The 22,355-nt window shown below is 42.2% G+C and overlaps 1 protein-coding gene across 2 annotated transcripts in view; it reads left to right on the forward strand.

Moving 5' to 3' along the window:
• Window positions 1-22,355, forward strand: part of LOC143367004 (SET domain-containing protein SmydA-8) — a 217,464-nt gene that overhangs the window by 146,444 nt on the left and 48,665 nt on the right. For both annotated transcript variants that reach the window (XM_076808589.1, XM_076808591.1), the window contains exon 7: window positions 1,976-2,331. In XM_076808589.1, the coding sequence (XP_076664704.1) occupies window positions 1,976-2,331 (356 nt within the window). The remainder of the gene's footprint in view (window positions 1-1,975; window positions 2,332-22,355) is intronic.

The raw sequence follows: 22,355 nt of genomic DNA on the forward strand, positions 1-22,355 counted from the left end.
ACGTGAAAACGATGTTTGCAGACGTCTTAAAGATGTCTAGAACGTCTGGTTTCAGACGTCTTTAAGATGTCTTTTAAATGTCTGTGTGGTGTCTGGGATAAATATTGTAGAGAAATATTATAAACTGGCCGAGTTATGTGTTGCCCGGCGAAGCTCTACCGCGTGTACTGTATATCAAATTATTACTCCCAGGTTCGTCTGAAATTAAAAAAACCATGATTTTATTGTTCATTGATAAAATATCTAAAATGTAGCATACGATTTTTTTTATGTGATAACCCATTTGTTTCTAATAAAGGCTTTCCTTTGCCTTGTTACGAGAAAAATTATTAATAATTTTCATCTTGCTCTTATTTGTACAAAGATTTTTTTTCAAAATCGGTATGCTACATCGTAGATATTTCATCAATGAACAATAAGGTCTTTCTAATTGGTCTTTAATATGGTCTTTCTAATTTCAGATGAACGTGAGCGTCATAACTTGATTCGGAGAACAACACATAACTCGGCAATTTTTTAATATTTCTGTACAATATTTATACCATATATTCATTAATACCTGCACTAAAGACAAGAAGTATAGCAATAATTTTCAACAAAAATTCGTGTAATTTGGTGCTGTTTTGAGCGTCCCAGAGTAACCTCTTAAAAAATATGCATTTTCACACTTGATTTTCTTGAAAATTTAGTCGAGAATGACAAAATTTTATTCCATATTTTTTTCTTATTTTTTCATAAGTGTAGGTGTTTGGGAATGCATTAATTCCATTTACCGCCACACTCACTTTCGCCGCAGCACCTCGCGGACTCAGGACAGCGATGCGGATAGACGATAGATCCACCAATTAGCGATGCGGATCTACGATCGATCCTCCAATTAGCCTCCCTCAATGTACCAATCAGACCGCATTCTAGATCGTTCGAGACGACGCTCTAACGGAAGCACGGCAATTTCACATTCTAGTCACTCTTGTTTTCTCAGCGCACGGCTAGCATGTGTTGTGATCAGTCAGCTCTGTCGCGAATCAAACTCATGTAATCGCGTGTATCTCATGTAATCGACTCTCATCGCTCACTCTCAAGTGCAATCCGTGTGTTAAATACTCACAAAGTTCAATCAAGTGTCAGCTCACGCGCCCTCAATTAATATAATCGTAAGGGACGCCGCGTGGTCGCAGATCCACGCAGATACATTTCGTATTATCTCACTTTCAGCAGTCAATCATTGTAATCAATAATATACGTGTAAGGCTGCTGTACAGTTCCGTTCAACTAGTGAAACTAAACGCCCCGAGGCTCGTCTCACGCGGTGATCGGTCTCTTTCCACCATCAGTGAGGGGTAGAATTTAGAAGGCTACCTCAGCATCATCGCTCAGTGTACTCTCAATTGTGTTTTAAATAAAGTGACGGAGGTCTGGGTTACATCTCACCGCAATCACTGCTGTTCTTTCACGCCACCCATAATCTCATCCGCGAATCACGTTCCCGCTTTCCCACCAACTTTCGCAATCTCAAACAGTAGGAGTTCGGCGTTAAGCGCGCAGTGGATCCGATAATTGAGGGTTCAAGTCCCATCACCCGAGGCTCCTTTTCTCTCCTACATAAGGATCCATGTGGTGACCGCTTTTACATATTATTCAGCCGGATCCTGTATATGTATGACTTATCGATAAAACTCAAGTAGAAACGCTGATGCAAAATGAGCAATAATATTAGCAACACATATACATTCAAACCTGAGAGAACAGATAGGAAGCAAGATCTTGCAATGCGAGATACAATTGTGAAATACCCCCATACCCGAAAAATATCCAATCATTTTTTTCGATAGCGAATTGTTACTTGCGCTACTAGTTGTGAGACATCCTGTATAATATTAGAAATAAATTTTATTACTAATATGTGACATTAATATGTGATAATAATTTTTGACGTTTAATGAAAAAATTGTATGAGGATTAATCTTTTTTTCAGAAATTGCTCTGGGTTCATGTTGCCAAAAACGTATCTTGATCCAGAACAAAAGGAGTACGTATGTACAACATGTGGATTAAAACTATGCTATGATAAGGTTGAAGAAATTCTTGAGAAAATTGGCATAGATCTCTCAAATATAAAGAAAAACGATATTACTGCATGTAAAGAGTTTTTGAGTCGTTACAAAAATGTTCTCCATGCAAATCATTTTTATATTATTGATGTAACTATTGCTTTATCTCAACTAATTGGTGTACAGAGTGGAGGATTACAAGCAATCGATGAAGATCTTCTTGTGGAAAAAATTGAGCTTTGCAAAAAAGTCAGTGATGTACTCAAGATTCTCGCGCCCGGTAATTTGAAACATAATATAATTTCATAATAGTAATCCATTCCGCGGTTTTGTTTATATACTATTACAGTATTTCATCGTTACGAGCTCGGTTTGGTGTACACGATACGGACTTTTCGCTATTCCCACCACTTCTGTCCCACTCTTGTCCGGCGAAGGCGAGAGCGAGATGGAACGTGAGCGAGCGAGAGGCACTGAAAGCGAGCGAGAACGGTACGAGACAGACGACGCGTTGATGTTTTATCTCGCACCGTCTTTCGGACACCTGACACTCTATCCTTCGCATGCGCGACAGGCGAACGCGATGGTCGCAAGCGCTTACTGTGAGCCGGGCCTGCGTCAAAATTTTGTGAAGCGGTTTTCGTGCTCACGGTAAGCGCTTGCGACCATCGCGCACGCTCGCCGCACACTCAGTGTTCCATCTCGCTCCCCCCCTTCGGCCAGGAAGAAGCGGAATTAGGGCTTTGTTCATGATACGGGCTTAACGCTGGTTCCGACCTGCGAGCCGCTAACGACGAAATACTGTACTCGTTCATACACAAACTCTTTAGAGCAATCAGAGCCACTTGGAGCATTTGGGAGCACGAGCATCCATTGTACATATTTTCCAGAGCCGCGCGGAAGAGAGCTCGAAGCCAATAATACCGTGGCGTACAATGGATAGGGTAAAATGTAATAGTGGAAGTAGTGTCGTTTGCAGAAAAGAAGACGTCCGGACACTAAGGGGGCAAGGGGGCTACTTTGCTCGCGACAACGTCGACCAATACAAAGTAAGTGAAAGGGACACAGGCGGTGGGAGCCAATGTGAGCAAAGTAGCCCCCTTGCCCCGCTTAGCGTCCGGGCGCCTTCTTTTGTGCAAACGGCAGTAGAAGTGTGCGGTTCAGGCTCGTACCCATAGGCTGACATAAGTGGCCCTATTGAGAGCCCCAGTGGCAGCGAACACTGGAGTCCCCAAGAATCCCAGTCATTCAAGCCTACCCTACAGGTATGAGCTTGCACACACAACTACTAGAATAGTAGTCACTGTCATATAAGAAGGAACCCGTTTCGCGCATTTAGAATAAGCTCTTCGACTGTCGCGAGGTCGCTGTTCCCCCAATTTACCACCCAGGATTCCCTCTCTCCTTGCACCGTTCCGATTCTCTCTCATATACTGGGTAACCAAATAAAACGTGTATTCTACTAAATTCTTACCATATTACGAATTTGTTTATTAGTCGTATTATACTGAAAAGTTTATGGTATTAATATTATAAAATATAACAACAAAGTATGAAATACAAAAATAAATTTGATTATATAAAACTTAACTACTAAGATACAATTTATATATATTTGTAATACATTTGGTAGTGCGTACAGACAAGATAGAATCGTTCCTTTAATCATCGCACTTTCCCCAGTGAGGAAAAATAAGAAAGGAAAGATGAGTGAAAAATGTATACTCCATTTTAATGGGAAACATTTCTCTCACACATAGTCCACTCTGGACAGAGGAAGATAATAATAAATATTTATAAGGAGAAGAACGCACTGTTTACGGAAACATGGTACAAGGAAATGATGAAAGCAGTTGGAAAGACATACGGCGCTGGCTATCGTACCACCGTAGACAGCATAAAGGAATTTAAAAGGACGGGAACCGTGACTTCACCTTCGAAGAAGCGGTTAAGGCCTGATGTAACTGATATAAGCATGTGCATGCCTTTTGGGAACGAAGAGAACAACCGACACTTCCGAGAGTGTTGGTGACGATCCAAAGAGAGGAAAGTTTACCGATTATATCGTAGAGCACATTACATCGCCTCTTGAAGAAAATGAACCTCAAGTATGTATAGAGACAACGCAATAGTGCCCTGATCAAGCGGGAAGATATAATTCGGTGGCGCTGAACGTTCATCGCTAAAATTCGAGAATTCAGAGCGGCGGGTAGGCCCATTTATTATTTGGAAGAGACATAGATAAATGCAGGCGACACGCGAAAGCGAGTGTGGGTGAACAACACCATAGCTTCGGCATCGAACACCACAGAAAGGGGCCTCACGACTGGCCCACCTACTCCGACTTGGAAAGGAAACCGCCTCATCGTACTCCGTAATGGATCGAAGGACGGTTTTGTCGAAAATGGCTTGCTGTGTTTTGAATCGAGTACCAAGAGCGGTGATTAACACGACGAGGTGAATGGGCACACTTTGTCGAGTGATTTCAGCGCACTGTACCACATTTAAAACTCAACGCCGTTATTGTAATGGATAACACGGCATACCACTCTGCGAAACAGGAGCGCTGTCCCATAAAGAGCTGGAACAAAACGCAGATAAGAGAGTGGCTTACCAGCAAGGGAATAGGAATGCCAAATATTGGACGAGGTACGCAGAGTTAAGGGGGCCGTCTCCTTTTTGTTATGGTCCGAATCGATCGAAGCGCCCTTGTAAACAGACGGACCCTAATAAAACTACTGCGGTCGGTAAAAAGAAGTTGTACAATGGTGACATCTACCGGTACTCTACGTAGACGAATTTTTGACAGCATAGTTGCCGCATGTTCTGTTGTCTCCGTCTCTGCCGCGCTGTTGCCACAGCTCCTTCTATTGAGAAGCTTGGAGGAATACGGCACGAGAGCTGCGTCTAGGCAGCGATCGCCGGGCTCCATGTACCGCTGATGGAGGGGGGAACATCGACAGGAGCGGTGGTTACGTGTGGGGAACTGCGGTGCGTCAGTCACGCACACATAACCACCGCTGTAGGTGTTTCCTCGTGCATCAGCTGTAGCTGGAGCCCGCCAATTCCTGCGTCTAGCATCAGAGCACTATTGAAAGATAGAGAGGTTGAGTAGTGAAGTTAGGAAACATGTCAATGAAACAATACTAATTTAGTATTTATTTATACATAGAACGATGCAATACTTTGTATAATCAATGTGCAAATTCAAAGCATACAATTTGAATAAGGTACATCACCGAAGTGTAACATGCCGATCGTAATGAAATTTATGAATGCTGTAATTCTTCTAAAAACATATGCCGCTTTTTTTCATCTAACTATACATCAAATTATCTTTTATATCAACAAGAATTGTCTGTTTCAATAATAGTTTTGTACATGGTTTTCTTCGGAATTGTTATTCCACGGTTGTAAAAATTTATCAATATAAACCAGAGTTCAGTACTAACAATACTGATATTTGGGAATGTCCCATTAAACGATTTTATTTAGCTACGATCCTCTGTTTGTTTGTTTGTTTGATTCAAATGTGGAAACTCAATTTTAAACCACTTCCAACCATCCAATTCCCTCGAAACTTTGCAGAGGTGCGTAGTTTGGTTGACAATACAAAATTATGAAAAAACTCCGAGTGGGTGAAAAAATTACCTAGTCACCAAGAAATAATAACCCATAACAATAAATCAACCATTCTTCAAGCAAACTGTTAAATTACATACAGCAATAAGAGTAATGTAAATCCACAAACACTAAAAACTAGAAAAAGTATATTAAACAATTTATAATAAACGATTTTATGAAAAATGCATTAAAAACTAAAAAATATTTATTTTCTTATACTATAATTTCGATGGTGTATTTTCACATAAAATCGTGGAGCAATATATCTCGCAACAAATTCATTTCGACACTTGAGGCTATACTAAATTGATTCATATTCTGTTATGAAATATCCTGAACCACGTTTTTATTTAAAGTTGAAAAACACCATCGAAATTGTAGCACAACAGTAGAAGTATTTTTTAGTTGTTAGTGCCTTTTTGACAAAATCGTTTAACACAACATTTTTTTATATTTTTTTTGTTTCTAATCAAGTTATAGTCATTACAATAAATCAATCCAACTTCATTGGAGAATTGAAATTCGACATTCAAGCTTTCGCCCCTTTGAAATGGACAGATAAAAATGGTGTATTTCCTCTTCTTCTTTGACGGTCTTCCTACAATTTTCTTAGGTCGCTCGTACCGAAAGATGACATAGGCAGTGTGGATCTGTAACACATTATGAAGTTCATTAGGAAATACTTAATTGTAGTTTTGTAAACGTACAAAATTTTACTGCAGATGTATAAGCTGTTAAACTTTACCTGAAATATGGTACTTATCATTCCATTTGTCCTGACATTACTGTCCCATAAACCATGTTTGCAGTAATTTGGTAAAGAATCCGCCTGTAACAAATGATCGCAGACATTTCTGTAAGTTTTATATAAAAGTAAAAATTTGTTTCAATAATTCGTCGAACATCATGTATACCTGCGAGGCCCGTGTGAATCAACCTGGCGCATTTGATCGAGCCCGATTCCGTCTGTCTGCTCCTGTGAACTAGAGCTGTTACTTTTTTACCCGTCGGGTACTCGGCTACCCGAAACAACTTCAAGGAATTGAATGCTTTATTGTCTATGGTATTGTTTGATATTAGGTAAAAATGATCGAACAATACCACATTCAATGGCTTGAACTTATTCCGGGTAGCCGGTTACCCGACGGGTCAAAAAGTAACAGCTCCGCTGTGAATTTAGAAATGTGTCTGAAAAAATTAAAGGGTGAATTAAATTTATTATTTTCTTCTTCACTTCTTCGGGGAAGTGACGGCGGCGTCGATCGACTCGCGTGATCATATGATCCGCGAGTAAAAGTGCCATCGCTGGCACTTGTCACCACTGACGATAGTCAGCGGTGCGACGCCGGATCGATCATATTTATTATTTTCTTCGTCACTTCTTTGGGGAAGTGACGGCGGCGTCGATCGACTCGCGTGATCAGATGATCCGCGAGTAAAAGTGCCATCGCTGGCACTTGTCACCACTGACGATAGTCAGCGGTGCGACGCCGGATCGATCATATTTATTATTTTCTTCGTCACTTCTTTGGGGAAGTGACGGCGGCGTCGATCGACTCGCGTGATCAGATGATCCGCGAGTAAAAGTGCCATCGCTGGCACTTGTCACCACTGACGATAGTCAGCGGTGCGACGCCGGATCGATCATATTTATTATTTTCTTCGTCACTTCTTTGGGGAAGTAACGGCGGCGTCGATCGACTCGCGTGATCAGATGATCCGCGAGTAAAAGTGCCATCGCTGGCACTTGTCACCACTGACGGGGTCAGTGGTGCCGCGCTTTACAACGCGGTGCGACGCCGGGCCGTTATAATAGTTTAATTATTTCTGGAGAGAGACCTTTTTCGCTTTTTCAAGCTTTTCGGTTTTTCTTTCGCTCTCTCTGCTAGAATAAATTGTGGCTCCCGAATAGTCATGCACCTATTGTGCCGACTATCTATTAATTCGGGTAGCATGCATTCTAAATAAAATTGAACAAGTTTTGGCTCCATTTCTCTTTTCCAAAACGCATCATCTCTCTCTACTTTTATAGATTTCAACCCTTTCGGGGTCCAAAGGCAAAATATACAGTACTTTCTGTCAGTAATGTGTAACTGGCCTTGTATTTGATAAAAATAGTGATGCGTTTTACTTATTGAAATACCTGCGTTACGCGTGAACATGCGCCGGACAGCGGGAACTTGTTCAATAGCTTCTTCAGGCGTAAAGTTCTCCGCTGATTTGGGGCATTTGATTTCCAAAATACCCTCTTGACCGATGATTCCATCCGGTGAAGCTCCTAAGAAGGCGATGCAGCTGTCGATGAAAAATCCACATTCCGCAATATCTGTATATTGCTTCTTCAATTCTTCGCGAGCAATATTCTCGCATTCTTTCCCGTATTCCACCGCGGGTGCACTAATTATCTTCGGATAAAGAATTGATTTTACTGTATTTGCGCAAAGCGTGTCAGGTCGGCGACGGCACACTTGTCCAAAATTGGATGCTGTCAACAATTTGGACCTGTACTGCAACCATTTGCGGTTCTTTGCTTGTCCGATTGTTTCATCTTCAATGGCATGTCTTTTCTCTTGCCAGTCACTGAGCATTTGCATATGCTTTTCCCGCTCCAGTTCGTACATTTCGGATGGCATGTCTGGCTTCTGTGCATTTTGTCCATAATCACAATCTTTCTGCGAGGGCAAATGCTTGCGTACATATCGCGCAGCCTTCGTTTCCTTCTGTTTTGCAGCTTTCTTTTCCTTTTCTTTCTTTTTCTTTTCTTCCATTTGGTGCACAACCTCGGGCGTTTTCTTCTTCATAACCGCATCCAATCGCGAGTGCACTTGGTTACTGTTGTACTCCACGACAGCAGCAGCACATCTCCCTGTATAAGATCCTCTTTCGGCGAAATTTAATCTTTTTCCGCCAGTGTACTTGGCAATTAGTCCGTTCAAACTTTCCACAGCGTTATTAGTAGTATTATAGAGTAAGCTCTCCGCATGAGCTAATAGTGGACGAAGTATTTCTTTCACGTCCTGGTACACTCCAATTTTCATCAAGTCTGGAACGATGTTTTTCTCATTCTCTTTATTCTTTCCATCGCAGAAATATTCTAGTCTTGCACACTCTGCGTGTTCACCAAACACGTGGCTTGGAACATTCTGTATGTCGCCATACAAATTCTTCGTTCTCTCGTCGATTGATACATTCTGATTGTATCTAAACTTTGCGGCTTTCACGATGTCCGTGCGCATCCGGCGAATGCTACTTTCCACAGTTTGTCTCAATGGTCCAGATGTGGTCTTTTTTACAATCGCTTTCATTTTTGTGCAAAAGTTTCGCAACAAATGATTCGTGCATTCAATCTTTTTTACACGAATCTGTCTCTTATATGGGTCCGCATCAATAATCTTCTTATACACGCTACTGTCCCCATCAGCAATCAGTGTAGAATAAACGAGCCCACGTTTTTCCACGCTAGTGTTGAATCCTTCTACTATAGCATCGCTTTCCATAGCAGTCGATGCTCGAGATGTTTTCCAGTTTTTGAAACATGTGTGCTTTCGGGGTTCTTTCTCGTTTTTCGCAGCAATCCGACAAATTCTGCAAACTTTGTTCCGAACGCCGTAAAATAATACTTTTTTCGTGTGATAGCCAACTATCACGCCGACTCCAGACGCAGAATCGTAACATCCACTGCGGTAGGATCTCTTCATCCAGCTTCCGTCGGCCACAACGGGGATGTGAGGGGTCCCTGACCCGGGAAGAACGTCGCCTCTCTCAATCGCCAAACGTTTTTCTTCTTCAGCCGCTGCTAACATATCTTCTTCTGCAGCGGCAATTGCGGACTTGACGAATTCATCTTGATTCTTCACGAATTCTTTCTTCGACATGCAACGTATGTTCACTCCTGCAAAAGTGTGTTCCAACTGAGCATAACTGCCTCCACATAAAATTGTTGAATTAACGGCGCCCTGATTGCTATCCACTTCTTCGGCTTCGTTCGATTGATTGTGGATTTCAGCTTTGTAATGGCATAAAGTGCACATTACGCTGAAGATGCTCTTGAAGCCACACCGTTTCACACCAGTTATTCGTAGGTGTTCAATGCCGCAGTCTTCTCTATGTTTTGCATGTTTACCTATTTTCTGCAATTGAGCAAGCACATTTTGAAAATTCATTACATCGTTGCTATTTAGGAGACGCGATTGCTCTTGCGACTCGTTCTTCGCAACTTTTTCTATAACGAAGTTTTCTTCTTCGTTACTTTCAACATCAAATTCTTGAAGCGCCTCTTCAGTTTCTCCCAAACTGGCCGTATCAGTGTCTTCGTCGGATGGCGAGTGCATTATCTCTTGGTACGTATGATTTTGTCCATCGGATGTTGATGGTTCCTCTACCATACGTTCCTCGGCCACTTCTTCTGAATGTCCTACGGCAGTGTCGTCTGCCGTTTTTTCGTTTTCTTGTTTCTTCTGAAGGGCTGAAGATCTTCTCTTTTGGCGATGTACTTTCCGTTTCGAAAATCTCCTTGCGGACGGACGTAATTTTCGTGGACGAAACGGAGAATTATTGTCCATATCTTCTTCCACATCCTGCATATTCGCATTTAGAGTGTCACTCATTCCACACTAAACCAACAAACACAACACAAACACAAACACAACGCAACACAACTCAAAATCCTACTGCCCGTTACAAAAAACGTAAACGCGAACCGTGAACGTGAAACGTGAATCCGAAGGAGTTGGTTACGTGCGCGTGACTGATGCATGCGCAGTTTACGCAACACAACCACCGTTCCTGTAGATGTTCCCCTCCATCAGTGGTACCTCGAGCCCCGCCGATCCCTGGTTATTGAGGAGCCCGGCGACTATCTCCACAATTTCTTAGAATTCTTTGTTCGAAAGTGAGAGATAAAACTTTCGAATAAAACTTTCGAATAAAAAAAAAAAGGTAATTATGCAGAACTGGTGTTTCCTCATCGATTTCAATTATTTTTGGATATGTTGCCGGGGACATGATTCTGAACAACTTTTTCCTATACATGTTACCACCGCTCGACCTTCGTTGCCGAGATATTTGCCAGAAACTATCGGTATTATTATTATATTATTTTATTATCCGGGACAGAAAATCCCATAGTTACAGAAGAACTATATGAACAAAGGGCTTACAGTTACTAGCGCTTACTAAACTAAGTTAACACTAAGGTTTTCAACAGACTATATAACAATGGTCGGATTATACCGATAGTTTCTGGCAAATATCTCGGCAACGAAGGTCGAGCGGCGGTAACATGTATAGGAAAAAGTTGTTCAGAATCATATCCCCGGCAACATATCCAAAAATAATTGAAATCGATGAGGAAACACCAGTTCTGCATAATTACCTTTTTTTTTTAATTCGAAAGTTTTATTCGAATAAATGCAACGAATAAAGGATATACTTCCGAATGGCACCAGTGGCCGATCGAGATGAGGTTTGGGTGTGGGGTGGGGTGGGGAGGGGGTGTGAACCCTAAATCTAAAATTGTAGCTTCGGGTATTCTTTAATATTTCGTTTCCGAAATATTAATAAAAAATTGTTAATTTATTTTGGAAATTTATTTACGTTGGTGGAGGCCTCCCTACCCGTGAGCCCTTCTGCCCCTCCCCCGCCATTTTCCACTTTTGAAATTTTGTAATACCCCTCGTAATACTCGGCAAGTTTCGTCTCGATCGGCCACCGGTTGGAGCTAGACCAGTGCGTGGGGCGCGGAAAGCACGACAGCGAACCGATGTGACTTTGGAAATACTCTGGTATTACTGTACTGTATTGGGAATAAAAACTGATGCAGTTACAAGCATCGCGCGATGAGGTCAATATCGTACATTGTATCGTCGACTGTGAAACGAAGAAGATGGTTGTGTTAGTAACGTCTGTGTACATAGGTAGATTTCAATGTATTATGCCGAAATTTTTTTATTAATATCTCAGAAACTAAGAAATATCCGCAGCTGAAATTTTATATTAGAGGGTCTCTCCACCTCCCGCCCAACCCCTCAAAATTTCAGTTCATTCCGTTGGTTGGGTCATACCGTAGTATATCCGCGGATTCTCTCACTCTGGAATAAAGAATTCTAAGAAATTGTGAAGATAGTCGCCGGGCTGCTAAATAACCAGGGATCGGGTGGTCGAGGTGCCACTGATGGAGGGGAACACCTACAGGAGCGGTGGTTGTGTTGCGTAAACTGCGCACGCATCAGTCACGCACACGTAACCAAGGCTCCTGTAGGTGTTTCCTCCTCCACAAATAAGTCTGCCCAAGGACTTGTTGCGTGGCAAGCAACAGTTGGCTCACGAACTGCAGAGCAATAGCACCGAAGACAATGGATAATTCACAAAATGTAAGTATTATATTGTATACTATTATACAGAGTGACTCTCTGGCTAGAGTATTCAAACGCGATGCCGCCAATAAGCCGCGCCTCGCTGAGTTTCGTGGACGTCAAAGCTCGCGACGAGATTCATTACGGTGTATTAAAAAATTCTTTATTCTTCATTGCATCGATATTGCAGTGATACCAATGCATTCCTGGCATTCTCCCGATTAAAATCATGTCGTGTAATTCGGACTATTTTTAACGAAGTTAGCGTGGTACCATTTTCATCGGCACGACATCGATTGACGCCATTTTCGCAAAGATCTGTTGAGAAATGCAGAACGTGGAATTCGTCACTTCCACGTAACTCAGCGAGGCACGGTTTATTGGTGGCATTGTAGATCGAGAGCTGGCTATATAGGGGTCAACGTGACTCGATGCAGTCACAGTTCTTATTGTTGGATTAGTGTTGCCGAATGCGAAATCCCCAGCTGCCGAGTCAGTCCGGAGAACTAACGCGGGGGTGGGCGGTCAAACAGGTAAAATTTTGCAGCATAATAACGTGATTCTTGCTGTTCTGAAATTTCATATACTTATTGTTTACGCATTTAATGAACGATATGCAAAATGGCAGACCACCAAGTGGGGGATAAGACGTTGGCAGATGTAAGAAGATCCTAAAGTTGAGGGTATTAACTCGCTTTCTAAATTATTCGTTATAGTTTTATTTCTTCCGTTGTTAAAAGTCGGTAGAGTCGAGAAGGTTTTTCTCGAGTCCCGGTCTGTAATCGACTGACTTTCCGTCCCGTGGAAAGTCCCCTCTTGTCCTTTTGGGAAAACTCCTAAGGACCCCGATGCCAATTTATGATGTTTATGGCGTCGCACTGGTCGGGCCCATCGTCGCTGTAGGCGTCACGCTGGCCGCATCTGCGTAAGCTCAACCTTGCAGCCCCTTTTACACGGTGGTGCTTCAATATTGCTAACACAGGCGTCGATGAAAAGCGCGATACGTGGCTTGCGCGCTAGTGCAAGGGAGAAATATACATTTGTTTCTCCTTTGCCCTAGTGGGACCGCCGTCGGCCGCATATTGGAACGGCAACCGCCTTTAGGGCGCACTTGGTGGTCTGCCATTTTGCATATCGTTCATTAAATGCGTAAACAATAAGTATATGAAATTTCAGAACAGCAAGAATGACGTTATTATGCTGCAAATTTTACCTGTTTGACCGCCCACCCCCGCGTTAGTTCTCCGGACTGACTCGGCAGATGGGGATTTCGCATTCGGCAACACTAATCCAACAATAAGAACTGTGACTGCATCGAGTCACGTTGACCCCTATATAGCCAGCTCTTAGACTATTGTCTTTGAGGACTCTAGCGAGAGAATCACGCTGTACCATCTTACTATTTGCCAAAAATAATACATTCAACATTTCATTTCCAGATGAAAGATACGGTCCCGACCCCGTCGGGGGGAAGTGGAGGGGGGGAGAAGGAGAAGAAGGAGGAGAAGAATGAGAGTAGGGAGGACAAATTAGAAAAGGCTGTAGCAAAAGTAAGTTATGTTGAAATTATGTGTGTGTACAGTATTATCTCCGTAAGTGTTCGCTGGTCGGGCCGGCGTTGAGCTCCTGTCGTGAACAGATCTCTAATTCCGAGTGTTCGTTTCTCGCTTCTTCCTGGCCGAAGGGGGGAGCGAGATGGAACGCTTTGCCTGCGCGACGGCCGCGAACGCAAAAGACGGAGTGTCAGGCGTCCGAAAGACGGAGCGAGATAAAACATCATCCCGTCGTCTCGCTCGCTTTCAGTGGCTCTCGCTCGCTCTCGTTCCATCTCGCTCTCGCCTTCGCCGGGCAAGAGTGACACAGAAGTGGTGGAGATACATAGCAACAAACCCGGATCGTGTGCACCAAACCGAACACTTACGGAGACAATACTGTATTATTATTGAAAGTGGTATAAGTCGATCTGTAGCTAAAAAATCGTTTGTTTTCTTTAACATTTTTATTGATTATTATTCCATAATAAAATTACACAAGTTTATAGTTTTAAAAACATTACCCGATTTGATTTACGGATGCGAATATTTTGTTGATTCAAAAGCATACCCTTAAATATCCCAATGTATGAATAAATGGACTTATACTAGTTTAAGAAATAACGGCTCATATGTAGGCGTAGAACTAGAAGATGTAATTTTTATGGTACTGTTTCAGTTGAAGAAGGAGCTGAAAAAGTTACAATACGGCCGTGGAGGCCGCCGAGGAGGCCGCCGAGGGGGCCACCGAGGGGGCCGCCGTGGGGGCCGCCGTGGGGGCGGCGGCGGCAACCCCATAATTATTAATAATTATTAAATTTTCTATATAAATATTAAATATTTAAAAATATAATATTTCTAATTCATCAATGCTTGTTCATTTTCTTTGTTTCAATGGAATGTAAAATGTTCTCATTTTCTATTGTATCGACATGAACGTTTCAGTAACATACTGCTGAGATTTTCCAGATGAAAATGAATTTAAACACGGTATAAATCGGATTATTTTTAGCATTATTAGATTAGAAATGTTTCGCATTTATATTTAATTATCTAGTACAGTTCTAGAAATAATCCGATTTATACCGCATTTGAATTCATTTTAATGTGGAAAATCTCAGCAGTATGTTACTGAATATTGAAAACGTGACATTTTACATTTTATCAACATTGTACGCCTCTCCAACCGAGATTACAAGTTGCCGCAGAGTGGGGCATTTCGGGTCGAAACACAGCACAAAACATTTTCTCACCCAAATCATATATTTATCGTTAATTTTTCCATTTCATTCAGTTAGGACGTATGCTTGTGATCCTATTGGTACAGAAAAATTAATGAAATTTGTTTATTTAATGGGTCATAGTACTTTTTTACAAATTGCCGACAATATCGTGCACACTGTACATAGGAAAAAGTTCCGCATCTTTCACATGTAAAAAGACTTCAGTTACTTTGAATTTCAATGGCAGGAAAGGCATTTTTGTAACAAAAAAGCGTCATAGACCCCTTCTCGTCCCTCTAACTACCTCGTTTGAACTCCCGTTAAAAATAAACAATGAAAATTGGGACATTCAGTAAGATATAATTCCAAAAATATCAGGGATATCAAAATCAAATTTGGTACACTTCAAATACATACCTCAACACTTAATTCCACCAAAAATTAGTTGAATTAAGCAAACAATAATACTATAAACAACAATACAAATTCTGAAGAGTTTCGTGGTTCTCTTCTTCGAAACCGTGTAGTCGCGTTAAAAATTAATGAATATGAAAAACAATCATAATACCTGCAATCAACTACCTGTAAAAGAAAATTTGCAGTTTAGCGATATTTTTGTAAAAGGACTTAGTGCCGTGTTTCGACCCCAAATGCCCCACTGTGCGCCGCCGAACAGCCCAAATCCTCGCTGGTCGGGACCGGCGCGGCGTTGAGCTCGTATCGCGAGCAGAGCCCTAATTCTCAGTGTTCGTTTCTCGCTTCTTTTTAGCTGATAGGGGGAGCGAGATGGAACGAGTGTCAGGCGTCCGAAAGACGGAGCGAGACAAACAACATCTCGTCGTCTATCTCGCACCACCCTCGCTCGCTTTCAGTGCCTCTTGCTCGCTCTCGTTCCATGAGACAATACTGTAGTATCTTTTATTTGACTTTATCCAGATATTATCTTTGCCCATCTCTGTTCTCCAACTGCTTCGCCGTGATTCATTCAAGCCTCCTCGATGGAAAAATATTGATAGGGGAAATGCGGCAACAGCGCGATTCGACTCTCGATACGTCTCGGCAACTATGTCTTTCCTACATTTATCGGCTAGATTGGACTTCCACCGGTTTTGATGGTACAAGGCACGAATATACCATCAACGCCGGTGACGGAGAAACCTTGAAGCTTCATTCTGTCATTTTTCGGGCTGTCCTGAGTACACGATTCGTAAATTCATTATTATTTCAACGTACGGTGCTTATTAGCGTTCAAACGGACCAGACCACCCTGCACGAAAGTCTACTGAAGGCAACTAAACCCGCAAAAACGTCCACCGTGCCGATTCCAGGACGAAAGTTGTAATTTACGGTTTGCTTACTACATCGCGTATACGCAGGCCCGGCGGAACCATGCGCCGCACAAGGGCGCCAGCCGAATGGGACGCTAAAAAAACTAGATCGTACGCTTAATAATAAAGGAATCTAACACCTCACATAAACTAAATATAAATGTAAATCTTTTAAACATATTAAATAGAAAACAAGTGCAAAAAATTGGGGACAACAAAAATTTTTTTGCACAAGGGCGCCAGCTAACCTCGCGTCGGCCCTGCCTACACGTCACGCTGGTGCTACATGGCTGCAGTGCACCATTAGCGCCACCAACGGAGAAGCCTTGAAGCTTCATTCGGACAGTTTTCGAGTCATAAATTCATTATTATTTCAAAATGGGGTGCTTATTAGCGTTCAAACGCACCAGACCACCCTGCACAGATGTCTACTGAAGGCAACTGTACCCGCAAAAACTTCCTTCGGGCCGATTCCAGGACGAAAGTTGTAATTTACGATTTGCTTACTACACGCGTATACGTGCACGCTTTTCCTAGCTTGTGTGAGCGTACTCACACATTCAAAGGCCCGCGGAGACGGCCCCCTTAAGACGAATTACGATAAATATGTGATCGATGAATTCGCAAAGACAACGGGGAGAACTATTCTCCGGCTACTGCCTTACCATTGCGACTTGAACCCAATTGAGCTCGCGTGGGTGGTAGTAATGGGGCACGTAAACGCCAATAAGAAGACTCTCCACCTTACCGATGTAAATCGGCTACTAATACAAGGGGTAGAAAAGGTAACACCCGAAATGTGGAAAAATTTTATCTGCCACATGCCGAGGGTGGAGGATAGACTGTATGACCTGGTTCAAATAACCGATAATATGCAGGATAACGTGGATGATCCTTCATCCGATGAAGACGACCCATACCACGGCGGAGGTGTGCATTCGGAATTGGAGCCGAATACGTATTTGGAACCGAAACCGGAATCGAATATAAATTTAGAATTGGAGTCGGATTCAGATTGAAACATCAAGGGAGAAAACTGATCGAGGTGAATTACACTTCCAATCCCTCCACTGCACAGAAGTCCGATAAGCTGCATTTCATGGGAACAATCCAATCTTTCAATCTTTCTTTCTTATACATATATATATATATATATATATTCACTATCTGAAAGAAGTACTGAAGTACATAAGTATATATATATATATACTTATGTACTTCAGTACTTCTTTCAGATAGTGGAGTTGTAGCGAGTAAATTTACCAAAATAGTGGCAGTGTTTTCTCGAGGAAAGAGCACTCCGAAATCAATAAATGAGAGCGAAGTTCCCGGATCAGCCAGAGAAATATGGTATCTTTGAACTAAGTGTGCTAATAGGACATTGAATCTGGAATTAATGTGATTTTTATTTACTCTTGTAGATGTCTCGATCTGAATCCGGATCCGGCTCCAATCCCGAATGCGCACCTTCACCGTGGTCTGGGTCTGTTTAGGAATGTGGTAGTTCCTAATACCGCCACTCTCAATCTCACCGCAGCATCTCGCGGGCTGCGATACAGCGACGCAAATCGATGAGCGAGCCGCCAATCAGCGCCAATCGATCGACCAATCACCGACGATCGATAGGCCAATCAGCGTGCCGTATCAACGCTGTAAGAGAATCGAGAAGACACGCGAAAGGAAGTCAGCCATTTTCTGCACTCTTTGGTTTCTAATTGTCGGTAACGGTTCAGCTCACGCGTTTAGTGAAAATTATTAAATGTACCTTTGTAACGCTCAGTCTCAAGTGTATCAACTCACGATTTTACTCCGTATCTACGATTTCGCAAGATGCTCACGCGCCTCCGATTAATATAATTACGTGAATGCCACGTGGTTGCACCCACGCGGCCACAGTTTTGCATCTCACACTCACGAGTTGCAGTTAATCAAGCATAAGTATTATCATTGTGCAGCTTCAACAGTCTCAATGATCTCAGTTCTCATCTTGTGTGTTTCAATAAATTGACGAGGTGTCTCACCGAAAGAGTATTGTGTTCACATAACCTGTCTAAGACTCCTCTCACCTCTCATCCTTTGCTCAATTTCAAACAGGTTCACTTTTATCGGGTGAAGGATGCTCCGCATTATCCTGCATATCGTCGATTACCTGGTTACACATTTCGGGTATTGCGTTTTCCACCCCTTGTATCAGAGTGGAAAGTCTTGTTATTGACTTTTACGTGGCCTTTTACTACCTTTACTCCCGTTGTCTTTGCAAATTCATCGATCACATATTTATCGTAATTCAGCTTAATCCTCCGTACCTTGTCCAATATTTGGCATTCCTATTCCCTTGCTGGTAAGCCACTCTCTTATCTGCGTTTTGTTCCAGCTCTTTATGGGACAGCGCTCCTATTTCGTAGAGTGGTATGGCGCGTTATCCATCACAATAACGGTGTTTGATTTTAAATGTGGTACAGTGCGCTGAAATCACTCGAAAAAATGTGCCGCATTCACCTCGTCGTGGTAATCACCGCTCTTGGTATTCGATTCAAAACACAGTAAGCTATTTTCGACAAAACCGTCCTCCGATCCAATATGGAGTACGATGAGGTGGTTTCCTTTCCCAGTCGGAGTAGATGGGCCAGTGAGGCCCCTTTCTCTTGCGTTCGATGCCGAAGCTATGGTGTTGTCCACCCACACTCGCTTTCGCGTGTCGCCCGCATTTACCCATGTCTCTTCCAAATAATAAATGGGCCTACCCGCCGCTCTGAATTCTCGAATTTTAGAAATGAACGTTCGGCGCCAACGAATTAGATGTTCCCGCTTGATGAGGGCACTGTTGTCTCTGTACATATAGTGAGCCACGAAAATATTCGAACGACCTAAAATGAAAAATTTGAGGCTTAAAAAATACGAGTCCGATTACCAATTATAAAATACTTTTATTTCTATAATAACATATAAGTCTCTGATGACGTCAACAATAATTATAAAACATTTCTTTGTAACATCGACTAAATGACCGTTACAAAAGTACTCGAACGACAACCCTTGTAATACGAAACAATCCTTGAATATGATAAAATGTAAACATTGGCGTTTTCAGTTGGTTTTTCTATTGAGCTGTAAACATACCTGGAGAGTGAACAGAGCACTGGCGACCTGTTTTTTTTTTGTTAAATCGTTATTTTGTTAAAGTTTTTATTCTAGATTAGTTAGCCTTAAGTAGTTTTAGTTTTAGAATAAGTATGTTTAATTAATTATAATTAGGGTTAGTTAATTGTAAGTAGAATTCCAGTTTTCTCCAGCACTGGTATAGTAACCGGTATGCAACGTTTTCAATCGAACTTCAAGCCCACCTTCTCTCGGACGGAATACGTCAACGCGTGCTTTTGTTTTGAAATTCGAGCGCGTGTTTATACTCGTGTAACGTTTTCAAACGAGGCGTTGCCGTTAATTACAGGAGATTCCACATATAGAGCGGTTACCTGTGGAATAGTGGGATTTGATTCGGTTGGCGTGCGATTAAGAAATGAATTTCAAGAAACGAGAGTCCTTCTTTTAACAATAAATAACAAAATAGTTTATTCAAGAAAGGTTTTGACACTAGGTCTAAATGAACATAGAATTTACTCAATATAACTGAATGCAAGATAATTTCGTGACGACGTACTAGTCGGTACAAATGAATTATGTTTGTTTCGTTTTGACGCTAAATTGGTGTAGCGGAACGTGAGATTAACCAAAATAACGCTCGGTTGGTTAAATAGAACATTAAGATTGTTTGATGCTAAGTTGGTTTAGCTGAACGTTAGATTAACGAAAATAACGCTCGGTCGGTTAAACAGAACATAAGATCGTTTGATGCCTTCGTTATAGAGTAATTTGAACCGTGGCGTTAATTAATATAAAATATATAATATATAGTTACGACACGAAGTCGTAATAACGTATAATACAAGAAATGACGCTTGGTCGAATTAGAATTCGAAGGTTTTAGAAATTGAGAGGATTACTTCTCCCGGATTGCATTGGCTTAATGGTGCCTATCACCTGGCCCACGCTTTTCTAGGATGGAAGTAAGAGGGGCTAACTACAGCGTTCTCGAAATGGAAGCTGAGGGGCTAACTAAAGCATCCTCGAAATGGAAGTTCAGGGGCTAACTAAAGCGTCCTCAGAGGTTGGTGCGGTGTCAGGACCGAGTCTGCTCTCTGCTGCTGGCAGTCCTATATTTATACTCCTCGCTGGAGCTTGACCCGCGCCAATCAGTCGCTGCGTGATTACGCGTACCAATCGGATTTAACATTCGGTTCCCGCCATTCGCGCACCACGCTTAGTTTTATTCGGATTCCGGTCGAGCGTGCGGTCTGCGCACACGCGCTTAAATCGTTCACGACGCTGAATTGATAGTTTGAATGGGCGGTTATGCGCATGCGTTGCACGTGATTGAATACAACTGTTTCCCGCTAGTTAGCGTGTCCCTCGCACGTGTCTTAATTACAGTTTGAACATAATAGAACGGAAATAGTGATAAATATAAAAGGAAAAGGAAAAAATTTACGGCGGTTAGTAGTGCTACGTTACACTCAAGAGATAAGGGATCTGTCTTTATTTTGAAGGAAGGACGAAGCAGGCGAGACTAGGCGCAGTCAGCGAGTTATCCCCTTTCTTCCTGTGTCTCTCCGCGAGGCGTTTTTAAAATTAATCAGGCTCATGGGCCAAAGCATTTCACCAGGATCGCTGTTTATGACGGTATTGTTCCGCGAGTCAGTGGTAGAGAACGATTTCCTACAGTTTTGAGTAATTTATGGCTTAGCTGGTTCCGCCTCGTAGCCGACGTGAATGCAGGATATCGGAAAACGGAAACAGGAATGGTATGCCTTTTCTTCTTTATAGCAACTCGAAGACTTCCTGTTTCTCCTCTCTTCGGACCCTTTCGAACCGAAACACGTGGTTTCTGCTGTCTATCTCGAAGCAATGGGTACATTGGCAGTAAAAGGACCGAGCACGGGCTTTTGTGAAAGTGTAGGATGGTTCGTTCGTTGCATTTCTGCAATGCACGTGTGTTTCGAAAATGTGCTGGCTTCTTTTTACCTAAAGCCTCTTGTCCTGGTGGGAGTTAACTTATAATGGAACGAGTGAGACTACTTGGGGATAGGGGAAGCTTCTTAGAAAAAATCCTTTCACTCAGCTAGCAATCTCGTCCCAGAAATGTTCTCGGCTCAAGAATATTACGCTCTGTTCTGGGTGTACGCCCGGAACAACGGGGACACAAGTGCTACTGTGCGAGCGTTTGCACGGGAATGCCCGCACATCCAAACCCCAAGCGAGAGTACGATTCGGCGTTTGGCGTCAAGATTATTCTCAACGGGGTTAATGATGTCGCAAGGCAGTGATATGGGTAGACCCATAGCCGCGCGGAAGTTCAACTAACACCAATTGTTATAACGTAGGAACAACACGTTCCATGAAAAATAAATTAAGTGATCAGTGTTAGTGGCCGTGCTATGAAATGAATATTCTGTACATTAACCCGGACGCACTTGACGTTGCGACCATTACCTTCGGGCGTTGTCGTATACCTACGATCAGCTGAACACTGGACACTACACAGTGGTCCGATATCCCCATATCAAGGAAAAAATATGATACCATCTATGTGAAACCTTCAATTTATATAAAACTTGGTATCCCCGGATTTTTGAGGCCGCTGATTACAAGTCTGAAGTCAAAATTAATAAAAACAAAATATCTCATTAGTATGGGAAATATTTGTATGTCAATATTAATGATTAAATTAAAATATCTCCTAAACTAATAGTTTTTCGACATAAGTAGGTTAATACTTTATCATAGAAAATGATGAACTGAATCCAGTAATTGTAGTATTTTTAGTCGGGCCCGATCGCCCGACGGAGGTACTAATCGGTACGGCACTGGGCGAGAGAATACGCGAGAAGCGCGGCGTCACTCGCGACGTTTTTTCGCGAGGACCAGATTCGGTGCGTGTTAGCGAGCGCGAGGAGGCTGTCCTCACGTCGCGCCCTTTTACGTTTTATAGTACTCATACGTTCACTATTTTACGCTGTATTAACCTAAACCAGACATTCCAATAAACTATCTATTATTTTATTACCACATAATGTATTAAAAAATATATGGTTCCGTTTAACAAAACATCGGTGACCTTCACACATATGCCTTTATGCGTCCACATATAAAAAACTAATTACATTAAATTATGGCCTCTTATGAACCA

The sequence above is a fragment of the Andrena cerasifolii genome, chromosome 3, assembly GCF_050908995.1.
Source record: "Andrena cerasifolii isolate SP2316 chromosome 3, iyAndCera1_principal, whole genome shotgun sequence".
NCBI lineage: Eukaryota > Metazoa > Arthropoda > Insecta > Hymenoptera > Andrenidae > Andrena > Andrena cerasifolii.